The sequence below is a fragment of the Hippoglossus stenolepis genome, chromosome 14 (assembly GCF_022539355.2).
Source record: "Hippoglossus stenolepis isolate QCI-W04-F060 chromosome 14, HSTE1.2, whole genome shotgun sequence".
In the NCBI taxonomy this organism is placed as follows: Eukaryota; Metazoa; Chordata; class Actinopteri; order Pleuronectiformes; family Pleuronectidae; genus Hippoglossus; species Hippoglossus stenolepis.
The window spans coordinates 8,114,361-8,133,032 of record NC_061496.1 but is presented as its reverse complement, the minus strand read 5'-3'; the positions used below and the strand labels follow the sequence as shown (position 1 = coordinate 8,133,032).

Below are 18,672 nucleotides of genomic sequence, written 5' to 3'. Positions count from 1 at the left end.
AGAATTAAAAAAAGATATGGACCTACATGCATTTTTAGAGAATTAGAGATGTTTATTACTTACTGTATTCAATACTTTTTAGACATAATTCCATATGGAAGCATACCGTTACAAAAAATGGTCTTTTATAATAGCATCAAAGAAAATAAATTCATACAAAAATAAATGGCTCGCAAAACGGTTTGTAAAATGACGACAATGTTCTTCATAAAAATACAGATAAGTGACAAATCAAAAGTGTGTCTTAACGATTTCATAAGGGTACAGCAGATCGTAAAACTTTGCACATGAAGTGGATTAATATAAAACAATTACTGAAGACATTGATGATGATTTTTTTACTGGTAAAGAATCAAATGAAAAGATGTGCTCAGCTTACAGACAGTCGGAAACAGGCAGACACGTTTGTTGAGGAACAGACATGATAAACAATATTGAGAAAGTATATTGTTTTTTACCATTTTGCATAGCTTAAGCTTATTTTGAATAACAACTGATTAAAAAAAAAAACAAGCCTCTATGGATCTTTAGTATGTACAGATAACATCACAAATGCTAAGAAATCGGCTGAATCTAACAGACGGTTACACAAAATTTGTTCTTGGTACGAAGTGTGAACAAGATTCATTAAACATATATACAACACAACAACGTCACACATATCTCATTGGCCAGTTTGTCCCCTTTTTTTTGGTCTAACTCGCTTTTATGACAATCGGTATAAATATCTTAGTTGAGAGAAATACTCGTGGTCCCGGCAGAGAGCAGTTAGATGCACTGACACTGGAGTTAGTCACAAAACACTGACGCAAAAACATGAGGAAAGCACAACTAAAGTTAATTTGCAGTAAAGATAACGTCTAGCCACGGGTTAGAAGAAGCATAGTAGTTACTTGCAATTGATCCTCGTGACCTGTCTCACCCATAACTACGTTCTCCTACAATACTGTACCACCTCTTATCTGTGGAGATAAAACAAAGAAAAGTTTCCAATCTGGAGAGCAAACAGAGCGACAGAAACCCAACCCCAGTGTTATCACAGGTGACTGAAGGTGAGGCGACTTTCAAACAACCTCTCATGTGAGTGCACTCTGCAAACTCTGAGCAGGACCTTTTAAAAAATGGCAGTGTTTGCTGTGGAAGTGGCTACGACTGACGGCCCTGTTTCCATTTGCTTCCCAAAAAAGTAGTTACTGATACGTTTCTGACCAGACAGAATGTAGATCATTATTATTATGTTCCCTGTGTGAGTGTGAGTGTGTTAAAATGGGTCCCTCTGTATCCAGTGTGTGCTGTGAAGGTAACTTTGGTCTCAGCGTGTGTCCCAGGGTCTTTGCAGTGTTTTGGAGTGTATCTTGGCCCATGTGTCTGTGAGTGTGTGTCTGTGTGGACCACAGAGCGGAGTCAGGACTCAGTGGATTCATGGGTGGGTCTTGTCGTAGTTCTTCACCATGCGCTTGATGTGGAACAGTTTGTATCTCAGCCTGCGACAGTCCTTCTTCCTAGACCGGTAGTCTGGTGTCTACAGAGCAAAGCAGAGGGAGCACAGATGTGTTTATTTAAGGCTACAGCACAATACGTGTGTTGTCATTGTCAACAACACAAATTAGTTATTCAATAATAACTTCAAAAACAGTCGTAAAACTCTATGATCTGGGAATTTTCCTCGGTTCACCCACTCTGATGTGAAATATCTGAGTTATTGGGGGATTGGGTGGATTCAGCTCCACCAGAAAAATAATGGATTAATGAAATGATTCAGATTTCATCATACGAACACATGTTGGGTGGAATTAATAATGAGGGAAACGCAATTGAGACATGGGAACACTTTTGGCTTCATGTCAAGCCGAGCCTAAAATAAAATAATTACAAAAAGAATTAAAGATCTGGGATTGACAGTAACAGAAGATCTATGAGAAAAATATAAAAATAAATATACATATAATACATATAATACACAAATATGTCTGTAAACATCTTTTTTAGGTCTTTAGTAAGAGAACTTTATAAAATGTCATCATCAGAGACGTTTCCTCACCTGCTTCAGATCCTTAAGAAGATTATATTCCTCGGCTGCAACCTGAGGAAAAATGAGGAACAAACATTTGTTATGATCACGTCTCCCTAAACTACAAACTGAATGTTGAAGGATGTTTTTGTGAACTAAAGATCTCGATGATTCATGATTTTCGGGGGGGCTCAAAGGAGTCTGTCTTAGACTAGAGGACTGAGATTCACCAGCAACATCTCAACTCAGCTAAGTTTGGACATTGTGAGGGGGAAGGTAAAGGGCTGAGGGGGAGATTATGTGTATTTTGACTTGTTAGTTTACTTTGGAAAAACCTAATGAAACTCATGACGTCTAGATGTGAGTCCTGTGCATGTCTGACCTGGTATTTGGCCGAGGTGTCGTCCAGTGTGTCCAACTGCCGGCTGAGTTTGTTCATCTGATCATTGATGTCATCCATCTCAGCACAGAGGCGCTTGTAGTCCTTAAGGTCGGAATCAAACTCCCTCTTGTAGTCGTGACGCTGCACATCAGATGTTATCACCGGGTAAGAGCTGCAGGAAAGAGACAGAAAACAGGCAGGTTTGGGTGAGGAGAGGAAGAAAAAAACAGACGTTAGCATCAGAGCTAATCTTGCATCAGTCACTGGAACTTTCACTGAGGTTATTAAGTTTACTGCTGAACCACGATAACACGCTGCAGAGGTCAAGGAGGTTTGGCTGTAAGTGCTGCTCTCAAATCAGAATACTTCCTCATAAACTACATTAACTCTCATGTGTCGTACCTTTGGCCCAATTCTCTCATTATCCTTCTGCACAGTCCATGTGAACTGGCATGCTTCAGAGGATTAACCACTCTCCCGGACAGAGGAAGGAATACACAGACTGGAGACTTTTCCATCCTTTGTTGTTTAAGCATCTGTTTATTTTTTACTTTTCTATTCTAGCATGTTTCAAACCAAAAAGATATTCCAGCTGCACTTTCCTGTAAGTCCCTCTCAAGTGAGCTTGATTTTCTGAGCTTTCATTTTCATTCAGATCAGTGAATTGAGGTCTGGTCCTGAGGGAGCCACAGTATTCAAATGCAATCTACGTTCTGGGTTCTTTAAAAAAAAAAGACAATTCCATCTCTAATCCAGAGATAGAGCCGTGCAGTCGTGTCCAGCTCTCACCTCTCCCACTCTTCTTCATCAAGCTCATTGCCCGTCTCTCCTCCCGTGGTGTACTCTGTCTCGTACTGAGACTCGTCCAGCTCTGGGTTACGTCGGCGTCTCTTGCCCCGGTTGGCGGAGGGTTTGCGGACACTGCTCATCTCCTCTGAAGGGCTGGAGCTGGTCCCTCCCCCGTGGGAGAAGACCTCTGAGGGTCGGCTTGTGGTCCTGTCCGAGTACCTGCAGGAAAGACACAAAGACACAATAAAGTTATGTGAGTGTGTGTTTGTCTGTGTGAGAGAGACCTAGAGCAGCAACTGTTCCTCTTCGGAGCTGTTCAGAAACTTCTACATGGAAAATACCTTAAAGGTCTTAAAGGAATAGTTCAACATTTTTGGGAAATACATGTTTCACTATCTGGCAGAGATTTGGATGAGAAGTGAAACTACTGTCATGTCTGTACCTTAAATATTTAAATAAAAAACCTTCCAAGAACATCATGACCCAAATAACAACAGGAAGTGCAGGGATGGGCTGATATGAGACAGTGACTAAACAAAACAATCATTTACTGATATGGCCCAGACACAGACCATATGGAGGAAGGTAGACACTTTGAACCACTACTGATTATTATGTTGCTCACACCCGACAATTTGACTCCGTGCCATGTGGAGGGCTCGGACCAGGAAGCAGGTACAGCTCTTTAATAACAACAGGGGGAGACGCGCTCAATTTTGTAGATTTGTAGGGATTTACGGAGGAATCCAAATCCAGTGGAGCAGATATTACGTTTGTAGGAAAAACAAAAGCAGCATGTCAGCAACAGAGGCCACGGCAGGTCTTCAGGCTGACATTCTTCAGCTTATGAGAAACGACAGGTCTGTTTACTTTGTGAAAGAGGAAATCATCAAATTAATAATATTCCGTTCTCCACTGCTCTGTTGTTACTGTATGAGCAGTTCTAAGGTCTCTCTGGCTGTGCTCCCGACATGAGATGAACTTGTTTTTCAAAAGAGCGACAGCAGTGGACGACACACACGCTGAAATATTGAGGACAACAGAAATAGAGGTGCTCAACAAATCCTTTCTAGCTTTGAAGGAAAGTTAATACATCAGTTCACAAACATGCTGCTTTTTCTGGTCCGGAGAGAATTCAATGAATATGAGAAAAAACACATGGACATGTTAATCCAACACAGGCTCAAAGGTCACACATACACACAGCTCACTTTTTGAGGGCAGGACAATATGTTTCATGAGCTTCCAAACAGAGCAGTGATTAGATATGGCTCGTGTGGGGGTGTCACGTGTTGGAAAGGTTGACTGGTCTTTGCTTTACAGTGAACTGATACAAATAGAAACGAGTCAAATGGGTTCTAATCCTGCATACTTGTGTCAATTGTTCTGTTGTCTCTTGTCTATACCTCAAATATATAAAATGAATAGTTTTGGAGGATTTGTTAATTATAATGTCTCTTTTCTCTGTCTGAAAAAATAATTTTGTTGGCTTATCTTGTGCTTGTGGCTGCATATAAATAGATTTATAAATCCAAATGGTATTTGCACAACTGGTTAATCCCTATAAACATATATATATATATACCTCCAAAGAATAATTTAATCGGCCAAAATGTACTTTATCTGATTTGTATGTACTTGTACACTTGTTGTGAGGTAATGGAAACTAGTGCAGTGCCTGTTCTAAACCTGCCTGCGTGGAATGGGCTGTTTTCTTGTCCTGTGGTGATGCTGGTTGCTGCTTTCTTTCTGAAACTGTAAGTGACCTGCAGTAATTGAGGCAAGTAAAGACCTGCTGCTGGGCTCAGATCACAAAACCACAGAAGCCTGAAGCTTCCACCACGGCTGCTGCTGAGCTGGTCACCTGTTTATTCAAAGTTCGACTCCGTACACAGAACCGACGAACTGGAGAACCAGGTGTTGTTGACCTTGTCATGAACAGGCTGTTGTCATGATGAACATCATCTCTTACGTTGATGAGTCCCAGACGCTGCTGCCACAGAGTGCTGGTTGTCTTTTTATTCAAGGTTTATTAATGTTAAATAAACATCTGGCAAGTGTGAAGGTGATTAGATGAGCAGATCTTTAGAGATTTAGAGATGTGAGTATATTCCTAAGTTACCCTTGAGAAAGATTTGTTCAGAACCTAATGAAAATGTAAGTGTGAAAAAAAAAGGAGCTGAGAACACAGTGTCACTTACTCGTTGTTGTTGTATGTGTCCCCATTGTAGGAGCTGCTGTCCACCTTGGCCGGGGGGTAGGAGATGACACTGTTCGCCGAGGCGTTGAGGAGCCCGCCTCCCTTCTCTGACACCAGCAGGGTCGGGGCGTCCTGAACACTGCGGCTTTCCTCCACATTGTTCACCTACAGCAAGAAGGAAAAAACAGGAGGAACAGACTGAGCAAACACAAACAAACAATCGAAAACACTCACAAGGAGGCAGGACACACACCACAGGCTCGTTTTCTGACTGACATCCTGTTTCAGAATCTCATTCATTTCCCTAGTTGTGAACTTAAGGGGTGAGGAGAAGGTGTCTCTACGACGGAGATGGAGGTTTGGTAATCAGTTCTTAAAGTTGGAGAGAGCTGTGAGGCATGTAATTGGTCCAACTCCTCAGTGAAATGTGGGTTATCTGCTTGATTCACAGAGCACGAAAAGGTCAGGAGAACGAAAACAAAGGACTAAAGGCTAATTAACAAAAATGCACCAAACATTAACCACAAATAAACCAAAATCTTTGAGACTGTCATTGATGTTTTTCTGTTTACAGCGTTTTCCCATCTGTTTTCTGCCTGATAACCTAAAACGATTAATCATAACGACATAACGTACGCAGAGAAGATAAAAGACAATGATTAGAGTTTTGCTTTCACTTCTTTTTGTTATACCACGTCTTCACGGACACCTGGAACGGATGAGCTCCTCCTTTCTTCCCTCAAACAAACGGAAACGCTGTCCGTCAGATAAATACGTTTGCCTTCATTCAGGCCCTTCCTGTGAGGTCAGACGGCCTCACAAGGGAATTCCTCACAATGAAGGGCTCACGGGTGGTCACTGTCTTCCTGCAGTAAATTTATCAATCATTAGCTGCCTTTACCAAAACCTCTGAGTTGTTTCTCTGCAACCTGGAAGGCGGACTGGTTTAATGTTAGCAGAAACTATGACGTTGTCTTCTGGGTGCAGTATATCTTCCTTTGTACATGAAATGAAATCAATAAATGGTTTGGAAGGGATGTTTTTTAAAAGGATGGATGTTTTTTCTAAAAACATCAAATCTGTGCAGGGCAGGAAGTGCAGGATTATTTTCCTCTAGAAATCTGACCTCTACTGTCCTTTGCACAGGGACGCATGAATATTTGCTGTACCTTCTCTTTAATGTGTATTCAGCTCCAGCCACATGGCCACAGACTCAGACATTTCTCTTGGGCACTGGTTAGAGGTGAGAGTCCCTTACTTCACAACAACATCGCACCAAGACAAAACATTATTTCTTCTACTTTCTTGGATGATGCTTTACTGAGAAACTCAGAAATTCCTCACGAAGCAGGAGCAGATCTGAACATCAGCCTATCCCTCCGAAAAACAATAATCTCTGTGGGTGGAGTGTTTGGGTGGGGGAGAGTTTCCCTTCTTGGAGCTGCGGAAGAATCTTATATTGCTCGGTTCATGTAAGAATCCCAAAAATGCCCTCTGAGTGTGCGACACAGCAGCTGCTGAGTATGAAAGCACAGAGGTAATGTGTTAGAGTCCTGAACCTGCTGGAGAAAAGACGCAGGAGAAGGGACATCGAAACGGAATAAAGACATTTATATGGACACCAATATTCCAATATTAAGACAATAGTCTGAATAAGACTGTGCTGATTACCTTAACTTAAATAAGGTCGAACTCAATATAAGAAATAATTGAATTAAGACGTGGAGTATTCCGACGTTAGTCACAATAAATAGACATGTACATGTTAATCACATTCTAACATCCTATTGGAGTCATCGACATACAGCAGTTACCAATTGCTTGATGTATGAGGTAGTGGACATGATAAGACCATGCTCTGTAACAGGTAAACAGGATTATGAATGGAATATTCTATTAGCAACTCATGAAAACATCATAATCTAAGTAATATTGTATTCAGTGTAAGGTCAGTAGTCAGATTGTTGGTGTCCATGGAAACGGAGGGAAGGAGGAATTAAGATGAAGCAGAAAAAACCCAGTGTTAAGGACAAGTGAGGGAGCTGGAAGCAGAGCAGCGCCATGATAGAGACAAGTAGAAATCAAGGCGAGGCGGTGTATAGGAGTGTATAAGAGTGAAGCAAAACATTGACATTATGTGAGCTTCCAAAACATCTCCATGAAAAACAGACGATTCTTATCTGGAGGCATGTGCTTCACTAGATGATGCCACTTGTGGTCAGACAAATCAAAATCCTTATTATATATGGAACTACTATATGAAATGGATTAACTGTACGTAAGACGATACATTTTCAAAGTATCATAAATCCAACAAAACAATCAAACCTTTCATAGACATTAATGCCTGTGAAAATAATCCCGGATGCCTTTACGTGTGTGCAGCACTTGAGAGTTTCCAGCACACACAGGCAGCACTGCAGAACCCGACTCTGATGACCTCATGCAGCAGACACAATGCACCCCACCACCGCCCCAGCCCCCGTCATGGGTGAACTGAATAAGGCCAGTGTGTGAGGTCATCAGAGCGAGCCAGGCCTCCCCGGGCTCAGGCACAGAGACGGGTCAAATCTCAAACCAACCACTGCCTGAGACTGTCACTGGCCAAACCAGCACGATGACTCATTCTGTGGCACAGATTCAGGTGGGCCAACGTGAAAGATGGAACAAATAACCACAGCAAGGTGGCTACCGAGCATCGTTTGTTCCTAAGATACAACACACGTATGTCGGCCGTATGGTTAATATGATGATACAATAATGACACACTAACCTGCTTTTGTAGAGATTAAAGTCTTCAGGCAGTAAAGTTATACATGTTTCACAACCTACACTACATACAGTGTATATAGTACATACTACAGCCAGACTGATTTATTAACAGGGTGAAAGTATCGGCCGATATGAGCTTTTTACAGACATATATTTGGCGTTTTGCTGATATGAAAACCAGTTTTTTTATATAAACAATCCTAAAACGATCCGCATTCATTTTTACATCTTATGTAAAAAGGTTTCTCTCGATTCAAGTTCTGTAGAGTTGGTTGCATGTTTGTTGTCTTTTTATTAATAGTTGTTTATAATAAAGTATATTGTTAAACTGTAAAATATAAAGCCTCAATTACATTTCTTGTCATAAGGGTTCGATAACAACTGTCAACTTTGTTTTAAAATACATATTGGTTGATATATCAGCATCAGAAATGATATCAGCCGGGCTCTGTTACATACATAACGTTTCAAACTTTGAATAAATAATTAGGTCCTGGTCTGAGATGACTGGGGAACCTTTGGAGACGGTAAATAAAATAATGATCTATTTGCAATGACAGCCATCTTTTCCTGAACCTTTTATAATCCTGAACATATTCCTCACTCTTTTTTTTACAGTTGTATTTACGTTAAAAGTGCTGAGCTTCTAAATGCAGCAGAAGCGTTCAGTTAATTACTGCAGTGCATCACAATAAGTGTGATGACACCGGGGAGCATGGCTCCATTATTAGACTCCAGTGCGAGTCAGAGGATTCACTCTGGGCTTGTCTGGTCGCCTCGGCCCTGCCTGTACACCTCTGTGTGCATGATGCCATGTTCCAGACGACGACAGCCACTCAAAAACAAACAGCTCTATATAATCCGACATAACACCACGTCTGTTTGGTGCCTCTTTTCTCAGTTAGTGCAAAAGATAAACTGTGACTCACTGCAACATTATTTGACTAATGTGATCAAATGACAGAGCTACATGAGTAATTCTAGAGTTTTACACTCTGCAGGACATGTATATAGATGGATAGGAAAGGGCTTAGACTTTCCAGACAGTAATGAAATCCAAAAGAGAAAACGGCTGCAGGAGTAATCTCAAATCTTAAGAAATGGATGTCAGACAATGGAAAATTATCATTAACTTTAAATAACTTATGTTTAGAAGGTTCATTTCTGTTCAGTTTCAATGTGAGACGGCTGTGGCTCAGGAGGTAGAGCTGCTTGTCCACTAATCGCAAACTTGGTGGTTCCTGCAGTCCGTATGTCAAAGTGTCTTTGGGCAAGAAACTGAACACAAATATCCTCCTGACAGTTGTGCCATTGATGTGTGTGTGAATGATAGAAAGCGCTGTATGGTGAATGTGTACTATGAAGTAAAGTCCTTCGTGTGCTTGTTATTTATATGTATTTATAGGTATTCACTAGCAGTTAGCAGTGGTCAAATACATGAGGGGATTGGTGGTTGGGGGATTAAACAAACAGTATTTAGTTTAATAATTGTTTTCTTTAATGCCTGAAGGAATTTTGATTTTAATCTTTTTATTTATTTGTATTTCTCAAAAATGGAATGGATTTATTTCATGCCATTTGTCAGCATTTACTAATTTTTGTTGACCTCTTGCACAATATCTGGACAAACACCGTCGACAGCATGAAAATGAATCATTGGTGTGAGTGTGTGCTCTAACAGAACAAAAGGAAATACTCTTCAGAACAATTTTTATATAGATTCAGAGATACACTTGTGTTTCTAACGTAACTTTAAAAAATGTAACTGTCTGACTATTGCTGTTTATGACAGCAATTCAATTTCAAACCCAAGCTTTTGATGTCAACGTATGAAACTGGCATCATTTAAAAAGAGGTCAATAAACAGCCTGTATCTCAAGGAACAGCCTGATACGACAGGAGTGCTGTTGACATTTAAAAACCCGACGGCAGCCTCTCTAGAAACCACCTGCGGGCTTAATATCTTCTCAGGTGGTTAATGATTACTTAGAGTGAAACCAGGAGGTAGGCCGTGAGCAAACAACCCCCGACTGCTATCAGCCCTGACCCTGAACAAAGTGACTCAGTCAGAGGAAACGCTCGGACGGCAGTTCGACTGTTTCCCTGCTCGATCCCGTAAAACGATAAAGATCAATATATATGAGGCACTTTTAGGACTTTGATCTCATAAAGATGAGCAATGACAACATATGAGAGATGTAAAACTAGTGCAAAACATCTCAAAGTCTACCTGGACGTGGAGCGTAGTTTTATCTTAAAAATAGCATTCCATGAGACAAACCAACCATGGGAATGTGTGAGTCTCGGCTCGGCTATTTACTACATGTGCATCACCACGATCCCCTAACCTGTCGTTACAACTGGTGACTCACGTGACTCACTGATGACCTACCTCCTCACCTACTTCACACCAAAAGAAAATGCCAAGCAACTGTTTTGATACAAGACAACACTGAAGTCGATCATTTCATCATCTAATCAAATCTGTCTGTGGACATTATAATCAATCAACCTTCCTTAGGCTGGATTTAAACTCCGTGCGACCCGGTTCATTTGACCTCAAGTCGTGCGTGCAAATGTGATTTTTCTCCGTAAATCCCATATGAACCCAGTCTTATTTAACCGTGACCACCACACTGTTGTCTCTTACCCAATCCTCCACATCTCTGCCCTCGGAGGCCTTCCCCCCGACCAGAGGCTCCTTCCAGTAGATGTTTGGTTTCCCGTAGCGCCAGATCTTCCCCCTGGTTTTGTGCGCAAAGAAAGCTGCAACACCCAAAGCGATTACGACCAGGAATCCACACACCATGGCAACTCCCTAAAAATAAAAAACAAAAAACCAGGGAATGAAATTTGCAAAGTTCTAAAGCAGATAAGCTCAGAGATAAAGCAGCTTTATCCTGGTACAGGAGGTACAGAAACACACGTGACGTCACTGGGGGAAATGTACATCAAACTTTGTGGCTCCGTGTACTAGAAATATAACAAATGGTTCAGGACAGATACAATTACAAACCAGTGCATGACTTATGTTACAGGAGGCTGAAATACACCTTGTCCAACAACTGAATACTCATTTTACTACTCCGAGGAGAAACATTATACAAAGAAACTAAAAAGAAAGAAAAGACAATAATTTAACTCAATAAAAATGCAAAGCCAGCAAAGATGTTCTTGTTCCAGCTCCTGACTTGTCAGGATTTACTTCTTTTCTTTGTTTTTCTAACTGTACATTGTAGATATTATTGGTTTGGTCTGTTGTTCAGACAAAACAAACACAAACAATTTGAAGACGTCACCTAAAACGTGAACTCCAGGAAGTTTTGATGTCTAGAAATAGAAAATATATACAGTAAATTGATAACACTGTTACTTGTTGTCCTAATGAATTTATTTGTAACCCTTCACATTTTGTAATCTATAATAAATATATGTTTGGTGTCCTTAAAGGCTCATTTAACATAAACATAAAACAACTGGAGCACAATGAATTTAAAATAATGCAACAGTCAAATTAGGTCAGTGTTCGACTACTACATGTAGATGACATTGTTCTAATCCTACATCCATAAAACTACAAACCTCCTGTGGGTCCACGAAGCAGTAGTGGTAGAGGTACTGGTTGTAAATGGGGAAACCTCCGCCGCCTCCTCCCATCTGTGAGTAGCCGCTCTGATACAGGTTCTGGCACATCATGAGCATTGGATTGTACATCATACTGGAGGAGCCCTGGGCCATGGGGTTCACTCCGACGATGTAGACAATGTTTATGATGCCCTGAGGAAGAATCAGTACAGTTACACTCATATTTCTAAATATGAAAAATGACTTGTTCTCCTCAGTATTCAAATCAAATATGACTAAGACGATATCTTTATATCATCCAAGTGAACATACTGTCAATGCAAAGAGCTCTAATCAACTGGAAACATCTGAAGTCATCATTAAAGTAAGTTGACAAACTGTTCCAACTGTATGTGGTTCACCTGCAGAACAGCCATGATGATGCTGGTTACCAGGAGGGCCAGGAAGAACTTCCTGCTGTGGACCATGTTGGATTTAGAGAAGCTGGCAATGAAGAACACCAGCGCTCCAATGAAGTTAATGGCTGCCAAGGCGATCATGGCGGCTTTGGCCGAGTAAGGCGAGATGTAAGAACCTTGGCCGTTTCCGTAACCTCCATATCCTCCATATCCTGAACCGTAGCTGCCGCCGCCGTAGCCGCCACCGTAGCTGCCGCCGTAGCCGCCGCCGCCGTAGCCGCCACCGCCGTAGCCCATTCCAGCACCATATCCATACTGCATGTCCCACATGAGAGTGGAAGCCACGCAGGCAAATATCGCCACACACAGCACAATCACCGTAATCATCATGGCCTTGATGATGCCGGGAGGCGACAGCCATTTGTAGAAGTGCTGCGGCTTGTCCTCGACGTAGTACGATCCCGGCGGAGGTGGGTACGCATTGTAGTCGCTCTGAGGGCCATGGAAGCTGGCTGCAGGGCCAAAGCCGTTGTTGGATGCAGGGGTGAAGGGAGGACTGTAAACAGGCGGACTCTCGTACTGCTGCTTGTTGAACATCTCTCAAAAGATCCCAGGAACTGTGAAACAACAAAAACAACAAGGGTTTGTGGACAAGCAGGAGAGAGAGAGAGGTGCACTGCACGAAGCTGCGGAGAGCTCCCTGCCTCTGCCTTTCAGCAGCCCTGAAATGAGTAATAATGTTACGTGGAGAGATACGGGAAAGTTAGGCGTGACCGTCTGTGGTATCGAGGCTTGGTAACAGAACAGGGTAAATGTTTGACCATTTCCACGGGAGTGTGATTTATGAGGGTTCAGGTTGAGGCTGTTTGTGCAATTTTCTCTTTCTGTCAGGTAAAGTAAATTAGATTTCTCACGTAGCTGCTTAACAGGAAATAGAAGAATTAGTGGAATGACCTTAGCTTTGAGGTCTCTGAAGCAGATAGATCAGAATCAGTGTGGGGATGTCCGTACCAGGACGGAGAGCGCAGCCAAACAACAATACTTTCATTTTTTGCCACTTCACAGGCTGTAGGAGTGTCTCTCTCTCTCTCCCTTCAGCCTCCACAATGTCCTGCCAGACTTTGAACACTTCCAGTTCTCGCTCCTGCTTCACATTTTGTTTTCTTTCTGTCAAATATCTTACAGAGAAATACCCGAGGCCACAGTGCGTACGACTTAACAACAATGCCCATTCTTCTCCCGGGAGTGGACTGCCTACATGTCGTAGTGAAAACAAGAGGGAAAAGTTACTCTCGAGGACAAACAATGAGAACTAAATGCCTCTTTTACCTTGTCCTTGTTTTCGTACTGTAATCTCAGCCTGATAGGAACATAATGGTGAGAGCACTGCGCTCGCTCTGCTCATACACCACAGAACAGGGATTCATTGATTCATGGGCTGCGAAAAGGAAATACTTAAATAACTGATTCATCTATCGTTTATTGATTTTTTTTTGTCTTTAACTTGTCAGAATATTGTGGAAATGATTGAAATAAACAGTTGAGTCATGAATTAGTCTTCTAAGTGAGATATTAGAAATATAAAGATTCTAAAAAGTAATAATTTGCTGGGTTTTTTTATGTACCGCATTCCCTGATTTGACCTAATTATTACTATTGTAATGGGTGGTTATGCTTAACATCTGTAGGGGCTTTATTCTTTAATGACTTTGAAGTTCTCTTTAAATATAGATATTATTATTATTCAATATAGTGGACTAGACAAAATAAATCATTGAAATGTCCCCTATCCCCTGTGAAGGGCTTTTTAAAAACTATTTACATGTTATCAACCAAATGACTAATAGAGAAAGTTGACAGCTTAGTCATTGAAAAAACAATGTTTGTAGCGGCCCTAGATTCTCGGTTTCTAAATCCGGCTGTAGTTACATAGGCCAAGGACGTTGTGTTTGTTTGTTTGCTTATTTGTTTGTAAGCAAGATTCCACAAAAACAACTGGACTGATTTCCGATAAACTTTATGGAAGGATGCGGTGTGGGTCATTTAACAATAACCTGTTAAATGACTTTAATATTGTCATTTACATTTTCCCTGATTTCCCAGGGATTCATTCATGGATCTTGATGAGACTGATATCCATGATTGTGTGAAAGTTGCTGCAGCTTGATTGAATCTAAGTGGACCATTGGACCTTGGTATGCTGAGAGCACCGAGGTTCGCTCTCTACTGAGTTCCATTCTAGTCAATTCATGAATTACATTGCACAGTTCCTCTTCTACTGTCCCGTCGTCCACTGGCACCACAGGTCCTTTCTTAAACAAAGCCACTTCTTTCTGTCTGTAGCTCTGTGAGTCTTGTGGGGGGGGTGATGGTCTCTGGCACTGCCCACAGGGTAATAACTCCTCTCTCTTTATGGGGGTCTGGCACATACAGCAGCAGAGGTCTCGCCTCAGAGCCTCCATCCTAGACACCTTCCCATTATCCCCTCCCCTCATTCCTCCATATCCTTCATCCCCTTCACAAACCCCCTCCCTCCATCTCGCCATCCCTCCATAACTTCTTGCCTTTGTTTTGGGAGCAGGAGGGGCAAAAGTCAAGGCTGCTCGTCACGGGAACAGTGTTGCCATGGAGTTGGAGTAAAAAAAGAAAAAAAAGAAAAAAGAAAGAAAGACGAAGGAAAATTGGGGCACTGTCCAGGGAGGATCAAACAAGAGCTCCTCTGTGCTGCTGCGGAGTGGAGGGAGACGGGGGAGACGGAGAGAGGGGAGGACAGGTGGATGGGTGTCAGGTGTCCTTTACTGTTGATCAACAGAATGTCCTGCAACTCACTGGGTCTTATTTACTACTGCAGTGTCAATATACCGCTGACTGGCAGGAAACAATCTGAGGGTCAAGGTCTTTCCAAGCAGTGAGGAAGGCCCACACAACGGTCATATCTACTTTCCAAGACCTCACAACACTGTAAAACACTCCCTTCAGAATATTTCCACTTTATTACATTGCGAAATCTGCAATATTTCAGACCCAATGCTGGCTCTTGTTCAGGTCCACCAGTGTGGGCGGTTTGGGCTCAAAACTTTGCACTAATGTAACAAAGTAGGGAGTGTTGGAGTGGAGGGGAAAATGAAGTCAGAAATCTGTTTTATACCAACGTTTTTCGAAAAGTGGAAACATGTGATGTTAGAGCTTCAAAGATTCTTGGATTTCCTGCTTCTTATTGTTTGAACATTATTAGAAACTGAATATGTTTGGCTTTGGAACCATTCATTACACAAAACAAGACATCTGATGATGTTACATTGGGGTTTTTGAAAGTTATGATGGTCGTTTTCCACTTTTCTTCAAATATTTTATGGGCAAAAAGATGAACCGATCAGTTAAAACCATAACTAGCATTACTTTACAATTCAAATCATCACCTGGACAAAAGGAATGTACTTGTGTCTCGCTCACTGATTGTTAAAGTGAATTATTTGGGATATTTGCTCATTGGGGGGAAACCGAGTGTAAACCTACTCAAAGCGCCTGCTGAATAATACTAGCAAGAGTAGGAGTAACAGTGACAACAGCAGGAGAAGTAGTAGTAGAAGTGGTAATAGTAGTAGTAGTAGTAGTGGTGGCCGTAATACTGTGGTATTTGTCTAAATCTGGCTCACAAATCTGGTTTTGAGCCGGGCAGAGAGTTGAGAGTCTGGACGACAGTCACAGGTCAGGTCAGACTCCCACCAGCCGCAGCCTGAGCTCAACTACAACACAGAGACTCTATCATCGGCTGCCGATGAAGGAATTCCAGTCACATGTCTCACATCTGTCAAAAACAATTAGGCCCCTGCCCCATGTTGACTGGGACCCACTGGCATACACACTGGAGTCAGCCAAGACAAAAAAAACCTGCTGATAAATCTCCTGAATCCTAAAAAGCTAAACTCAGTAAACCCAGCAGATAAAACACAAAGGTTGGTTTGAAATGCAATCACACAAAACTAGAGCTCAACTCACTATTACAGAAACCGTTTAATACAAGTGTTGTGGTTGTCTTGTAGACTTCAGTGCGTGCGGCTGTTGTATTGAATTGCATTTTAACAGTTTGCAGAACTGAAGCAATTAGTCGACTTATTAATTAGTCAATCAACAGAATATGAATCTGCAATAAATCAAACAATATTTTGCCCCATTCCTCGGAGTAAACAAACAAACACTGACTTGTTCGACCTTCTCTGTTGTGAATACTGTTGGTTTTATTTCTCTCCTACAACAGTGATCACATCTGTGGGATTTGAACTGTCGATGGAACATTGTGAACATTCAAAAAATTTCACATGAAACATCCTCAGTATTTACATCAACCTAATGACAGGAGGACAACGTATAACACACTAACATTAGACAGGACTACGAACTGCAGGTGCCACAGAGTTGAATCGTCATCTACAACAAAAGCTGAACATTATAACCTTCATGAGGTTGTTGGGTTTACTGCAGGGCTGCTGGGTGTCCCTAATAAACTGACACCTGTAATGAATCAGTCCTTACAGCAGCTATAACACAAAACTATAAGAGACATTCGTGGCTCATCGTCCTGATCAGTCAAGGTGGTAACTATACTGATGGATGAAGAGTAGGTATTACTCTGCTATGTTTTAAACTCATCTTCAGTACATCTTCTACAAATTGTGTTTCTATCCTTTATCGGAGCTTGTGTTGCTTTTCCTTCGCACTTTGGCTCAACTCCTGCTGTTTTTAATGTTTTTCATTCTAAAGAAAATGTGACTTGAAATGGTTTAGCTGTGTTTTCCTTCAACACCCTGATCTGGAACCAGCCACCTGGGCAGATTACAGGTTGTATGTTGTACATATGTTTTTCATTTGATTGTGGGGTTAACTTTACTTTTCTCTGTTGATGATCACAGGTTAAAAGCTGCTTTAATCGTGTATTTGTTGCATTATTATGAATTTGAACTGGGATCATTCAAAAATGCATCATATTTTACACTGATTAAGACAATAACTGATCGATTATGATGGTTTTCTCGTTGTTTTTCCGTAAGTTTTGTGCTATTAATCCATCTGATTCCTTCCTGGTCGATAATAAAACAGTGATTATTGGCGTCAACGTGTGAAGTGATCGGGAAACAACGCGAGATCCACCTGTTACCAACTTAGTGACGGACCGTTATTAACACGGAGTTCAGTGTGAGTGTAGCTGGAGACTCTGATAATATGACTTTAATAAAACAGGTTTATTCACGTTAAAGAACTTCACCCGCTGCTGTTGATTAAAAACATGTTAAAGTCTCGTGTTACCTGAGAAGAGTCTGAGGCTCGTCCCGGTTTCCTGTGAAAAGTTCCCTGCGCGGAGGGAAAAAAAGGGAAAAGTCCGTAAGAAAAGAGTTAAAAAGCCGCTGGAGAATAAAGATGGAGGTGAAAGTCTGTTGAGAACCAGGAGAGAACCAGAGGAGCCGAGTCTCCGCTCGAAGCTCCGGACTCACACTCGACGGTTTCCGCTCCGGACAAGTGCTTTGTCCCGCCTGTCCGCGGTGATGAGGCCCGGGCGGACAACACCTCCACACCGCCGCGCTGCCGCCGCCGGGGGTCGCCCTTTGCCCGGTGGACGCGTGAGACCAAGGGGCCCCCTGCCCCTCCGACACTATATGACAAAGACCCTGCCCCTCCGACATCATAAGACCCCTGCCCCTCCAACATCATAAGACCCCTGCCCCTCCAACATTAGGAGAAGACCTCCCAACATTAGAGTAGAAAGACCCTGCCCCTCCAACATTAGAGTTATAAGACCTGCCCTCCATTATTAGAGTTATAAGACCCATGCCCCTCCAACATTAGAGTTATATGTCCATGCCCCTCCAACATTAAGATACCATGCCCTCCAACATTAGAGTTATATGTCCATGCCCCTCCAACATTAGAGTTATAAGACCCTGCCCAACAAGAGATGTCCATGTCCACATTAGAGTTATAAGACCCTGCCCTCCAACATTAGAGTTATAAGACCTGCCCTCCAACATTAGAGTTATAAGACCCCTGCCCCTCCAACATTAGAGTTATAAGACCCATGCCCCTCCAACATTAGAGTTATATGTCCACCCACATTAGAGTTATAAGACCATGCCCCTCCAACATTAGAGTTATAAGACCCATGCCCCTCCAACATTAGAGTTATATGTCCATGCCCCTCCAACATTAGAGTTATATGTCCATGCCCCTCCAACATTAGAGTTATAAGACCCATGCCCCTCCAACATTAGAGTTATAAGGCCATGCCCTCCCATTAGAGTTATATGTCCATGCCCCTCCAACATTAGAGTTATAAGACCCATGCCCTCCAACATTAGAGTTATATGTCGCCCCGGCCTCCCTCCAACATTAGTTATATGTCCATGCCCTCCAACATTAGAGTTATAAGACCCTGCCCTCCAACATTAGAGTTATAAGGCCCTGCCCTCCAACATTAGAGTTATATGTCCCTGCCCCTCCAACATTAGAGTTATATGTCCATGCCCCTCCAACATTAGAGTTA

General features: G+C 42.0%; 1 protein-coding gene across 1 annotated transcript; it reads right to left on the bottom strand.

Annotated features, from left to right (window-relative positions):
* Positions 1–29: 29 nt before the first annotated feature.
* Positions 30–17,710, bottom strand: si:ch73-61d6.3 (occludin). Its single transcript, XM_035176163.2, has 9 exons — positions 17,442–17,710; positions 12,141–12,754; positions 11,737–11,931; positions 10,805–10,972; positions 5,384–5,547; positions 3,183–3,401; positions 2,394–2,565; positions 2,042–2,083; positions 30–1,522 (listed from the first exon to the last, which is right to left on the bottom strand). The coding sequence occupies exons 2-9, from the start codon at positions 12,732–12,734 to the stop codon at positions 1,421–1,423; spliced, it is 1,656 nt and encodes a 551-aa protein (XP_035032054.1). The 5' UTR covers positions 12,735–12,754; positions 17,442–17,710; the 3' UTR covers positions 30–1,420.
* Positions 17,711–18,672: the final 962 nt, after the last annotated feature.